Source organism: Oryza brachyantha, chromosome 5, assembly GCF_000231095.2.
Source record: "Oryza brachyantha chromosome 5, ObraRS2, whole genome shotgun sequence".
Classification (NCBI taxonomy): domain Eukaryota; kingdom Viridiplantae; phylum Streptophyta; class Magnoliopsida; order Poales; family Poaceae; genus Oryza; species Oryza brachyantha.
This window is the reverse complement of record NC_023167.2, coordinates 10,271,676-10,285,633: the sequence shown is the minus strand read 5'-3', so window position 1 is coordinate 10,285,633 and position 13,958 is coordinate 10,271,676. Positions and strand designations below refer to the sequence as shown.

Sequence of the window (13,958 nt, the reverse complement as noted above, 5' to 3'; positions counted from 1 at the left end):
CTTGCATGTTTAGAACATGTGAAGCATTACTTCCTCTTATCAATCATCATGATGGTTGAGGAAATATAAATGTAGGCTGATGTTTTTTTTGTTTGATGCGTGAAATTTACTACATGGGAAATTATATATAGGAAAAAATGATAATGCAATTATGGTATTCAATTACATGATAAGATGATGAATCCAACAATTTGGTTTGTTTGTGAATTCTTAAGAATGAGCAAGGACAAAAGAAGATAAAGGGATGGGCAAAGAGAAAGGAAGATAAGGAAAATGAGGTCTTCCCTTCTGCTTTCGTCATGAATTCTTGAAATTTTCATGAAGACAAGAATGGTTACATAAAAAATAAGATAAAGAAATTATCAAATCCATGATCATGGTTGTGTATATTACTTCAATCGGCAAGCAAACTCAAGTGGTTGTATCCTTTTAAGTGATGGGTGTGATATAATTAAAAAAATAAGGGCCGATCAAAATAGAAAACGTGTAAGAAATATAATAAACAAAGTATGGAGTTCCTTCATGTTGTTTTTATGGAGGATTTAATTAGACATATGTAGGGGTGAGATGTTTGTGGGTAATTATGCACTCGTGAAGAATACAATACACTTTACTTGTGTAGCTTGATGCATTAGCCTAAAATCCTAAAACGATAAAATTAAAGTATGGTATGTTTGCACTAGTGTTGGAAGAAAACACAAACGACTTTCAATCATGTTAGATTTGCTCCTGGAAAAGCCTTATCGATGTTGTATCTCCAAAAAAAAATAGTTGGACTAATTAATTGAAGTGAATATTTTCACGCTTTTAGTATTTCAAGATCTACTTTTCATGTTAATATACTTAAAAAATGTAGAATTGCAGTGAAAATTTGTTGTTTTGGATGAAAATGATAAAAAAACAATGTTGAAGACAAATTTCTAATATACTGTTGCAGTCTACGATAATTAATGATAACCATTTAAAAATGGTTGTAAGATTTTTTTTAGGGTTCTGTTAGTATGACCAATGAATAGAAAGAATACTGGAACAAATTAAACAAAAAAGATTCCAGCAATTGTAAGTGGGAGATGTCTTTAATAACCATGTAAGCTTCCATTTAACCCTTTTTAATGTCTTATCAATAAAACAAGAGCATCTTATCAATAAAATAAGCACATCACTATTCTTTTTTATTTAGCTTATTTAATAATGATGTCGTATAGAAGCTATATATGTATGGTATGGACTTGTAGGGACTATAATAAAATCCAGTCAAATGACAATTATTACGTATTTATACAAACTATGAAACTGAGAATTTTCAACCCACGTCCATAAATAGTGTATGCTTTGGGTTCACTGTTGTTCCTACCTACTACTATTACTATAGCCGCATTCGTATGGGTGGAGGTTAGTTAACTTACTCCGACGTGAAAAACGTAGTATTAGATTAATACATGATTAATTAATTATTAATTATTAAAAAAATATAAAATAGATTAATATGATTTTTTTAAACAATTTTTCTATAGAAATTTTTTATAAAAAATACACTGTTTAACAGTTCGAAAAACGTGTACGCGAAAAATGAGAGTGATAAGTTGACTTGGAGGGACTAGTGAACGCGGCCTATGTATGTTCATTGGGCACAACAAGAAGTGCAATAACAATGGACGCTCTACGTTGCTACTACCTCTGTTTTATAACATAAGATGTTTGACTTTTTTGTTACAACGTTTAACCATTCATCTTATTTAAAAATTTAGTATAAATATAAAAATAATAAGTTGTGTTTAATGTTATTTTGATAATAAAGTAAGTCACAAGTAAAATAAATGATATTTTCATAACTTTTTAAATAAGACAAATGGTCAAACATTACAAACAAAAAGGTCAAACATCTTATGTTATGAAACGGAGGAGTACTATTTTATAAATATAGCATGATATGTTTTCTATATTAGAGTTGCAATAAGGTAATGTTCATCCTAGGGGAGGGGACGGTCAAGATAACAAATATTGTGCAACATGAAAAGAGAGAGAATGAAAAAAAACATAGTACTCAAAACAAATTTTAGAAATTTCTTGTCTTTTAATTTCTAATTCGGTAGGTAGCCACCATTTTTTTTCCTTTAGTTTTGATGCAATTCCTACAACTGTATATATACTTTTTAGGGGATTATCAACGTTTTTTTTCCTAGTTAAGTTATACCTTGTTCCTATGTATATGCTAGAAAATGGAAGCACTTGTGTTGCCGGTATGCAATTTCTCTTCATGCGTTAGACACCAGAAAGGAGAAACTAATTTTGTGGTGTATACGTTTGTGCATGGTTTATTTGTATTGTTTTCTTTTGTTCTGCGTGTTAAAATTTTGATTTCTTGGGAAGATTTACTAGGTAGTTGGAGCAACCATATCTTTTAATCACCTTTCCACTCATACATATATATATTCGAACTATCCATAATAAGCTTCATGATAGCAACACTTGCTCTTGATGTTTATCTGAGCATATGACAAATAACCAAAAAAGTAGAATGGCATCTCAAAAGAAAAGCATAACTTTACTTTAAAAAAACAAAGAAAAACATAACAACAAGCTTGCAACCCACGCCATTGTGTATAGGCGTGTCATGAACTATCACTAATCACAATAGCTTGTATTGGATAGAGTTATTGCATTGACATCTTGCAAACAAGGTTCCTATGGTAGATAATTTTTATGATATTTCTTAAGATTCATAAGTACACAACAAGAGAATAATATGCGAAAACATACTACACAAAAGGGACACCTCAGGAATTTATAGAGCCACTTTGTATGTTTTTATAGAGTAAAGTTGTGGCGCGGTACTACTTAGTTCTATAAACTTAGAAAATACACGTTTAGATTATAAACTCGTTTTAATGTATAAAATCATGAACCTTGATGATACATTAAAACGAATTCATGGACATGTATGGTACACTAAAACAAGTTTATGGATCTGGATGGTTAAAACAAGTTCATGGATCTAAACATGCATTTTCTAAATTTATGTATCTAAGTGGTACCGTGTCACAAGTTTAAGAACCGGCCATGTACTTTACTCATTTTTATATCAATACTATGTCACTTCACCTGTTGTGATAGTTGTCCATTTGGTGTTCCAAACTCGCTAGGCGCAGTTATATTATATTCCAAGCATAATGAATTAATACTCTATCCCAGCTCCCAAAACAAGTGATTATTTTGGATTTAAAAGAAATGACTTTAGAATACTACTTCTCTCACATACCACCCATCTTTTATATTTGTACATATCTTACCCTGAAGGCCCCAACCACTGCCCGCTCATTGTTGGCTCTCATTTAATAAAGTCATTTTGGTCATTTTCTCCGCTCATAAATTGTCTTCTATAATTATCACTTAATTTAGGACATATGGAGTAGAAAATAGTGAATATGGCATATTATTGAGAAAGTTTCTTTTATGTCCCTGAAAATTTAGCCAATCCCTTGCATACCCCTGAGTTTTGGTCACTCTCCTATATACCCCTGAATATTTGTATTGATCATTTCTATACCCCTCCCATTAGATGACCGTGAGTTGACTATTAAATAAGTGTAATAATGTTTATTTTACCCCTGAATATGTAAGAAATGAGGAAATAAAGTATTTACACATTAAAAATACAATACTTTGTTATATGACAATAAGTTTGATGTATGAGAAAGTAATATGGGTAGCATAATAGATTTTTAAATGGTAACCATAATAAAATTAAGTTATCATATTTACACATTAAAATTGTAAATATATATTAAAAAATATGTAACAGTTTTAAATTATGGGTAACATTTTTTAAAGTTATACGACACGTAGCAAATCTATTATACTACTATCACAAAAATGCATTACATATATTTTTAATAAAAATGATATATTTTATTATTATTATTATTATAAAATATTTTTGTCATGAATAATACCTTACACGGTAAGGAATATAATGATCACATGCAACGAATTTATAGCTTTTTAATACTATGTTTTACATATTTCTATTGTTTTTCTTTCTAGGCATAAGGGGAAAATTGACATTTTTACACAAATTAAACGGTCAATTCACCAAAAGGGCATGGAAGGGATCAAAATCAACATTCAAGAGTACACAAAGGAGTTAGCAAAATTCAGGGGTACATAGGGGATAGGCTGATATTTGGAGGGCATGTAAGAAATTTTCCCCATATTATTCTTGCTTCCATAAAACGAATGAAAGAGAATATATACCACTGTGTGTCTACTATGGCTTCTACCATAGCATATGCTGATTGGTGTGAATAATTTGGATGGTCCATACATCCTTATCATTTCGAAGTGGGCGGTTTATCATAGTTCAGGAAATCATGGTTCCAAAGCATTATCTCATAACACATCAAAATAGTGCTTTTAAGTCAAGGAACAATATTACTAAGGGCATGTTTAACTCATTATGGGCTCTATCTCAAGCCACGTCATTAGAAAAAACTCCCCGTACAAAGGACAATCTTTCAAGCTGATTCTTTATAATTACAGGCTAATTAATTCTCCGTTCACATTCCATCTGATCAGCGTCTCTGATTAGAGTCAGCACACGTACAAAGCAAATTTCCTGGTTGTCTCCTCGTTTTATGCACCAAGAGTCGATATTTTGCTGACTTCATGCAAAACAACCACTTTTCTCTCTCCTATCATCTCTCTCTTCCACATCAGTGAGCATGCAGCAATAGAGACGGCAATGAGAGCACTTTGTACATGCCCTAAGCACGACTTAAACGAAGAACACAAACCAAACAATAGTATTATATAGGCCTTTTTTATCAATTGCATGCACGAAAAAAGGGAATTCAGTCGTGCCATCAACATCAATATCTTGAGATACTTTCCTGAACACAATTTCCCTCAAAAGAAATTACTTTCCTTGGCTGCTTTTCCTCCTAAAAAGAGAGAAAAAGAAAACCTACTGCAATGAAAGGATTTTCCTGGTTATTAAGGTGAGAGGATTTATGTTGCATGCCAGCACCACCACTCACCTTTGACTGTATGCAGCAAATTAATCAATCAAATTATCTGCAAAGGGGCCACAAAAGACACAGTCACAAGGGTTTGGATTTGGTTAGGTCCCTCCACTAGTAGAACACTAGCTAAAAACTGCACCTAGAAAAGCAATAAGAAGCAGATCCAATCAAGCAATCAGTCTCTTTTTAAGTGGCAGGATGTAAAAGATGCCTGCCTACTAGCTGGCTGCTTGGCCGGCCAGTGCATGATCAAGCTGCCGGCAAAAAAGGACATGATGCATGAAAGTGAAATGAAGGTTCCTGTCACTTGTCTGAAATCCTGCCCTCCCTCTATTATCATAGTGGCAATTGCTTGTTTTTTTCATGGAAATAAACCAAATGACATATTTTTAAATAAAAATAATTTATGAATGAAACTTTTATATATGTATTCTTAGCGATCTAAAACTTAAGGCTGAAAAATAAACTTCGATAAAACCCCCCTCTAAAATCAACTTCAAATTTAAGTTTAAAAATTTAAAATTTAGCTATAAGCATAAGCACACGTGAAAAAAATTAGGATACATGTGTGTCTGTGGTATATAAGATTTTGAATATTGGTTTCACAAGAGAAAAAAATTCATACCCACCGGAAAAGGCTGACAGAAGGCTAAGTACCGTTTATTACCAATAAAAGTTTGGAGCCAAAAACTTCAAAGTTTTGAATTCAAAATTTAGGCAGGGATAATATCAATGCATCACACAATATAAACATTCTTGCACTAATTCCCTTAATTCCAATCATTCCGATGATTCCAGACATTCCGATTATTCAAGAGCATACGCTTGGAAAAAGAATCTAATTAATTTAAATTTCAAAAATTAACCGTTAAAGTGACTAAAAGAAAATCTTTTGCTCTTACCTTACTGTGTGCTAAATAATGTATTGATAATTAAATTTTTGAACATAGGAAGGATAAAATAAAGCCATGTACACGTGATGCTGCATATACACTGTAAAAAAAAGATCTTTCATGACACCGTCCTTTTCTTTTTTAATCAGACTGAAAGCAGGGTCACCAACGAAAATCATGTTTGTTTTTCCTGGCAGACGACATAAGTATCCGCTAATGAAAATCAATTTTCACTGGTGGGCGCTTTAGACTTCTGCGAGTAAAATTCGTGTTATCTTTACGGGCGAATGACACAAGCACCTGTCACTGAAAATCAATTTTAGAAAAAAAAATTATTTGTGCCTATTTTTTTAATAATATGTTAGATTAAAATAAAATTTATACCAAAGTTGTAGATCTCGATGAGGTCTAGAATTTTTAGTTGAAAACTTTCCATTTGAGATTATTTAGGGTTTCAAATATCCATATAATATTTAAGATCTATTTTACAAAATATCAGATTCATGATTCAAATAACCTCTAATGGACAAGCTCTACGAGATCTAAAAATTTATAGTTTACAATATTTTTATTTGGAATCATTTACAAAGGTCAATAATTATTTTAAATGTCAAACAATGGAAATCAAAACATGAGTATTTAGAATATACTAGACAACAAGTACTTCATAGTGAGATCTTAATGCGATATGTGTGGAGAGATCTTAGCTTCAAATCCTACTAATCACATAATCATGAATTAATTCTGAAAAGATGCCTAAATTGTTAATTAGGATTCATAGTTGTACAGATGCTTAGTTAAAATCGGCATATTTTTTATTTTACTTTTCTACCTAAAAAATTGAAAATGCAAATGTGGAAATCAATTTTCACTTATAGCTGCGTTATGCCGCCCAACAGGTAAAATCGATTTTTAGTGACGATTAGATGTCTTTCATCATCGTTTATACCATTAAATAAAAATTAGATGATATTTTATCTTTCGTCTTTTATAAATAAAATAAAGCCTTAGATGGCATACGATGCTCGCTGCCCATCTTGCAACGAAATATCCTTGGAGAGAATGGGAGAGAAAGTGACGTGCAGCTATCTCCGAAGCATATCTTGCATCCATCCATCCATGCATGCATGCAGCCACTTGAGTACTTGTGGGAATTTCTTCTTGTTCGATTCAGAAAGCTGCACGTGTATGAAAGCAAAATATTCAGATAAATTTCTTCAAATGTACTCCCAGAAGAGTGAGGAACGTACAAAAGATGCCACCGTATTCACCATTAGGAAATTTGGAGGTGGCAGTACTTCCTCCATGTTTTGTTTTATATCACACTGTTGATTTTTATATTTATTTGATAATTCATCTTATTAAAAAATTATATAATTATCTTATTATAATTTAATTTATTATTATGAAAACTTTAAATATGACTTGTATTTTTTATTTGGATAAAGTTTTTAAATATAACGAACGGTCTAGATCCAAAAGTCAACTACGTCATATAAAAAGTAAAAGGACTAATATTCGGGAGATTTCTAGACTTCAGGGAAAAACTTTACTTGGACTAAAAAGGTACTCCATCTATGTTAAGGGGTTGTTTAGATAGGGCTAAACTTTTTAGCCCCATGTCACATCGGATGTTTGGATATTAAACATAGACTAATCAAAAAATTAATTTCATAAATGAGAGCTAATCTGCGAGACGAATTTTTTTAGCCTAATTAATCTATAATTAGCAAATGTTTATTGTAGCATCGCATACACTTCATTAGGTTCGTCTCGCGAATTAGTCCAAGATTATGGATGGGTTTTATTTATAGACTACATTTACTATTTATAATAAATGTCTAAACATTCGATGTGACTAGAGACTAAAGTTTAGCCCCTAGAAACAAACGCCCCTCCTAAAATAAAATTGTATCTACAACTCTTTCAACGTTTTAAACTGAAGGTGTTTTTTCACCGTTCCTATTTTGAACTAATCATAACCATATTTAATTTTCTGGCATACATATTCTCTTCTCAATCAATTAGGGTACAACAGTTCTCTAATAATTTTTACATACTTTCATAGTATTCGTGCGCAGCTTTGGAAATGTTTATCTTCTGGGACAGTGAAAGTATTAATTAAAATTGAAAAGGAAACTGAATTAGACATGATTGATGCTACACGAAAAAGCTCCTGCACCCGTGGTGGCCAAACACAGTATCATCAGCTGTAAACCAAACGATCTGAGGTGGTGTTTGGATTAGGACTAAACCCCGGTCGTATTGGATGAATTTTAAGTATTAAACATAAACTATTCATAAAACTAATTACATAAACGAGAGCTAATTCACGTGATAAATTTTTAACCCTAATTAATCCATAACTTGTACATGTTTACCGTAACATCATATAGGTTAATTATGAATTAATTAGACTCAATAGATTCGTCTCGCGAATTAATCCAAGATTAAGGATAAATTTTATTGATAATCTATGTTTAATATTTGTAATTAGTGTTCAACCATCATCGCATGTGACAGTCTCATCCTGTCATCCAGAAGAGCGACATGACAGGCCACGGTCCCAGAGCCACCGAACGCACGCAAGAACGAGATTATAAACAAAGCGCTCCCCAACAACCTCGTGGTTTTCGCATGCAAATTATTAATGTAACCTACGTACTACTTTGCTCGCTTAGAAAAAGAAAGAACACTGTGTCTCGACGTCACCGTCGAACGGGACGGATCAGATGGGCCGACGAGGCGCGTGCGTGGAGTGACGGTGAGGTGGATCCTACTGCCGGGTACACCTGCATCATTAGCAAATTTTTAATTGTCCTCTTGTTTCTTGGTTTCAAAATAAATTTATTTTTTAGTTTTTAGATACGATGTTAACTCTTTGTTATATTTTAAAAATAAGATTATATTTTTATTGTTATTAGATGATAAAACATAAATAACACTTTATGCTGACTATTTTTAAATTTTTCTAGAATTTTTTAAATAAGACAAATGGTCAAATGTTGGACACAGAAGTTAAAAATAAAGTTTTTTAAGGACGGAGGTAGTACTACTCGGTCCGTATTAGATATTTTTTCTAAAAATTTATTGCACTGAAGTTAGTGGAAGTAACGGTACAAATAAAATAAATGACATTCTAATATTTTTGCTTTTGTAGTGATATAGGTGAAATAGTTTTAAATTATTTTGAAACGAAAGGAGTACTCACCTATCTCCAAAAATGAGACAGATGCTCCCAACTTGCCGTGACAACATGCAAGAAAATTAAGAGGATGTCTAGGAACTCACCCATGTTATATTCTATATACAAAATAGACGATTAAGGATAAAAAATGCTCTATTTTTAGTCATCATTTATACGGGAGAGGGCTCTATCCTTACCTCATCAAATAAGGATGGAAGACTATTTCTTGAGTATTATATACTTAAAGGAAAATGGGTTGCTGATATATATTTAATATTAATAAAATATAGGTAGTTGTGATATAGAAGATATAATAGATGATCTGCAAGAATACAAACAAATATGAAATAAAAATCCTTTTTAAATGACCATTTAAATAGAAATAAAAATATGAATAACTGAATTTGGATGAGCTCTTGGTTGTGCTCGACATGTTTTCTTGTAAGGAGAAAACTAAGGACATGTATGTTGCTGCGTAGAACGGACCACCAGCCCATCCGATAGCCTGGCCCATTTTATTGTAGACGAACAACAGCCCGATCCATCTTATTGCCTAGGAAAATGCGTGGACAATGTGTAAGCACAAAAATTGCGGACAACGTGCAATTCCAACAAAAGGTAATCCCTGATCACAATCACCAACAAGTCTTTTGTAAAAGATTTTACAAATGAGAAGATTATCGGAAGGCAAAGGCAAACGGCGCTTACGCAGCAGAACACAGATACACACGGTACTCCAGTACAACACCGATCGATAAAGATATCATCCCCAAATAGAATATCAGACTCTCCCTCAAGTGAGTGTCCACTGGGGTCACAGTGCAAAGGCTAACCTATAGGCCAAAAGAGTCTCCTCTCTCTCTCTCCACTTACTAAGATTTTTAAGACTTTCAATTCAAAGTTTCACAGGACTCTACCCACCCACTGTTCCAAAAACAGCGACAGGAAACCGTATGAGAGCGCAACATCTCAAGACAGCATCGTGCCATGGTACGGGTATGTTACTTAAATAAAACTCCCCCCAAAAGAACCAAGAAGCGTATTAGCTCCCCACCTTCCTGGACTGCGAGTGTGCGGCTTCAAGCCTTCAATCATCTGATGCCTTTGGGGAGTTCTCGGGTGTCTTGAGAGTGTCCGACGCCTTTCTCGCCTTGTGCATCTCCACCGCAGCTTTGAACTCCTCCCTGATGCCGGTGTCCCTGAACTTCAGAGCAAATGTGGCAAGTCCGCTCTGCGAGTCGCCGATGCTGTTCATACATGCAAACGTCACGCCCTTCTTGTCCATGTCCTTCAGTGACATGTCGTCGTAAAGGCTTGCGTTAAGAACCAGCCGGTAATTGCCCTTGGTTCTCATGACAAGACGAGATCTCTCACCACCAGATACTGGGATGTTTAACTTCAGTTCCCCTTTTCCTCTTTCTTTCCAACCCCCATCCAAGTATTCATACAATGCAGAGTCCGCGGTGAAGATAGCCTTCTCATTCTCTTCACCAGTTTCGACAGGGCCCTCTGGCATAGCAAATTTCTTGGGAGCTTCTGCCGAAGTAGCAAGTGCAGGGGAGGAAGTCCCATTATTCGAGGCACCAATATTAAAAGATGGGAATGATGAGCCATCAGTCTTTACCCCAAACAGGGGTGCACTTGAACTTTCTTTAGAGCCTGATCCAAATGAAAATGAAGAACCTGAAAATCCAGTTCCCGCCAGTCCCGTGAAGGCATTTTGGCCACTTGACAGATTCTTGAAAGAGAAAAGGGGTGTTGGTGATGATGACTGCCCCTTGTTATCAGCATCCTTCTGCTCCTCAGATGATCCGGCCTTTGCCTCCGATTCATCTCCATCTTTCTTCTCGGCATCAACCTTGCTGATTTTGTCTTCAGCTCCAGCTTCATTTACTCCATTCTTTTCTTCAGCATCTCCCTCTTTTGCTGTTTTGTCCTCGACATCAAAAGCCTTGCTGTTATCTTCCCTGACCTCTCCAACCACCACTTTGTCTTCACCAGATCCATCTCCCGTGTCTTTTGATTCGTCATTGGTCTCAACAGGTTGAGGCGGTGGTTCAGTTGGGTCACTGGACTTGGTTTTCTCATCCAATTCTTTCACAGCCAATTCATCATTTTCTTTCTCAGCTACCTCACTAGAACCTGCACTCTTGTCAGTTATGGATAAAGTATCTTTTCCACTGCCATTGCTTCCCTCATCAGCTTTCTCACTAGAGCAACTATCTTTTACATTTGCTGCCATGACATCAGAAGGTTGAGGCTCTGAGATGGGGATAGTTGCTTGGGCGCTAGCATCACTGGGGGTAAATCTGATTGCAGAGAAAGGATTAGAAGAAGGAGCTGATGAGGGCTGCTGGCGTCGAACCTTTACAATTCTTCGGGTTGCCATCACTTCCTCACTAGCCTTCTTAAATGTCCCCATCTCTTGCTCCGATGAGTCCTCATCAGGCTCAGGATTATCCTTGTTGATCTGGGTACCTGCAACCCTCTTCCTAGAGGTGGGAGCATGCTCCTCGTCTGCCATTTCAAGTTCCAATTACCTAGAAATTGAAGTAAAAGAACATAAATAATCATAATAGCAATGATGTCTTGAAAGTAACAAAGGCCAATGCAATCAAAACAGCTGATCACGGGTTTTGAATTTCCAAACCAAATGTGTGGCCATTTCATGTATGTAGCATGAGTCCAAACATGTGTGTTGTATGCAGCATGAACCCTAAAGGGAGTTAACAGAAAAGGCTGAACATGCTATCTAATTATACAATCTACAAAACTTCAGGTCTGTATAGGTCCATTCAAATTCCTTTAAATCCATCAAGCTATATGCAGAAAATAACTTCTAAAAATCAGTGAACTTGAAATACAAATGCATGTACACAGCAATTGAAGACACAGTAGAACAAATTTACATGATTATTCTAAAATCTATAATATCCTAGTTTACAGGCTCCAACAACTTTTTAGCACTTTCCTTCAATCCTCTAGCCTCTAGTGCCCATAAAACTCCCTTTTCCCCACATTCAGGTTCCAACAAGGGTTCATTAAATCAAAACCATGTGATAAAGGGGTATATGACAAAGGTCCCATAAGCAGTTATTAATAAAATTGGTTGGAGTCACCAAAATTCATAATGTCAGTTCAGATTGGCCTATGAATACAATATACATAGTTTTTGAGCTGCATGTTGTAGAAGACCAAGAAAACACTTAACAAGAGTGCTCATTTTTTTATTTGAAAAAACAAATATGACCGAACTAGTCCGGTGATGAACACCCAAGGCCTGTAGTGTGTTATGGACAGTGTAGTATTTACACCCTGGGTCTAGGGCAAGTAAACATGAAGACTTCTTTTTCTATCTCTGGTTGGCATCTTAACTGGATTCACTGGTTGCCCTAGTAGTATACAGAAAAAGACTTCCCCAATAGTTGCGACTGCAATGGAACAACACAGGCATGGATGCATGGTATTCGCTTACTGGAAGCTACACTTATGCAAGCATCTGAGAACTACCTTATTCTAGTCCACGTTATAAGATTTCCTGCATTATATACACGACGTTCTACTCACAAGAGTTGTTGTTACCGCTACCAAACAGCTAAATCAAAAGAAAGTCCCTGCATACCGACAGATTTGCTGTTAACTAAACCAACACGACAAGTGAACAAGACGCACTAAGACACATTTAAATTCATACATGTCCAGAATAGTGTAGCGTACCATAAGGACCAAGTTCAAATTACTTTGCTCCTTCAAAAGGAGTTAGTTATGGCGTGTTCCACAATAGAACTGTTGGCATTTTTACATTTTTCTCAAGCCCAGCCCCAGCCCAAATAAAATCCCAAAAGCCCTAATAACCCAATTTCAGTTTGTCTAGACCCCCACAAAAAAAAAAAGACTGATTCTTCACTACTACTTCACTAGAATTCAGATGAAATTTCATCGAAGGATTTCAGGCATCAACAAAATCATCATTTCATCACTACTTCACTAGCAATCAAACCCTCAGATAAACATATTCGTGCAGTACTGAAAACCACTAGCAATCCAACAAGCCGTACTCACGAGGGGGGCGGCGGTGGAGGCCGGAGAGAGGGGGGAGGGGAGGGGGAGAGGACGTGGCCCCTCAGCCGCGCCGGTGCGCCGCCCGCGCAGCTGCCACGACGACGGCGCCGAGCAGAGCAGCGAGTGGCTCCGAGTGCCGAAGCCTCCGGACTGCAGAGTACACAGATCTGGCAATTAGGGTTGGGGGAATCGGTGCGGTTCATTTTATATGGCGGCTGGGTGGTGGGCTGCTGGGCCGGTAGGGACGTTGGGCCTTGGGCCTTCTGTGGATGTAGATGGGTCCGGTTCGGCCGGGTCGAGATGGGCCGGGCTTTTTAGGTTCAGGAATCTAAAGCCCGAGAAAAGCCCATTTTGTATGGGCTTCTTTAGGCCCGAGCATGGCCTGCCGTGAGATGGGCTTTTATCAACAGACCTAACTCCACAGTGTGCATTGCTAAGGTACTTGGACAGCCTCTACTTTGGAATGCTGAAATTTCACATGATTTTTCAAATGAATTAACAGGAACATCTGCTAAGGTACTATCCTCGCATTTTTAATAGGGTTAATTATATCCATGCCATTATAAATATACTAGTTTAGAAAAATACCATTATAATTCAACTATTTGTAAACATGCCATTACAATTATCCCTCTATTAGAGATATGCCATTTTATATAATTTGAAGCCTATTGGACCCACATGGCAGACCAACGAATTTCCATCTCACCTAAAATGCCATTCTTCTTTCTTATCACTCACTTTGTGTCTTGGCTGCCAACATCTACGCCTCGCTGGCTCGCTGCAACGGCCGAC

General features: G+C 35.9%; 1 protein-coding gene across 2 annotated transcripts; it reads right to left on the bottom strand.

The window, feature by feature from the left end:
- Nucleotides 1–9,399: 9,399 nt before the first annotated feature.
- On the bottom strand, nt 9,400–13,325 carry LOC102718833 (nuclear pore complex protein NUP50B-like). Of its 2 annotated transcripts, XM_015837733.2 has the most exons (3): nt 13,164–13,325; nt 10,156–11,641; nt 9,400–9,654 (listed from the first exon to the last, which is right to left on the bottom strand). In XM_015837733.2, exon 2 carries the CDS (start codon nt 11,623–11,625, stop codon nt 10,189–10,191), a length of 1,437 nt encoding a protein of 478 aa, XP_015693219.1. In that variant the 5' UTR covers nt 11,626–11,641; nt 13,164–13,325; the 3' UTR covers nt 9,400–9,654; nt 10,156–10,188. The 2 variants fall into 2 exon arrangements, with proteins under 2 accessions (XP_015693219.1, XP_040379914.1); XM_040523980.1 differs by lacking the exon at nt 9,400–9,654 and having other exon boundaries at nt 9,888–11,641; nt 13,160–13,325.
- Between the last annotated feature and the right edge of the window lie 633 nt (nt 13,326–13,958).

Excerpts from the sequence above, each read along its gene's own strand:
- LOC102718833 (XM_015837733.2), bottom strand. The coding sequence starts at position 11,625 with ATGGCAGACGAGGAGCATGCTCCCACCTCTAGGAAGAGGGTTGCAGGT.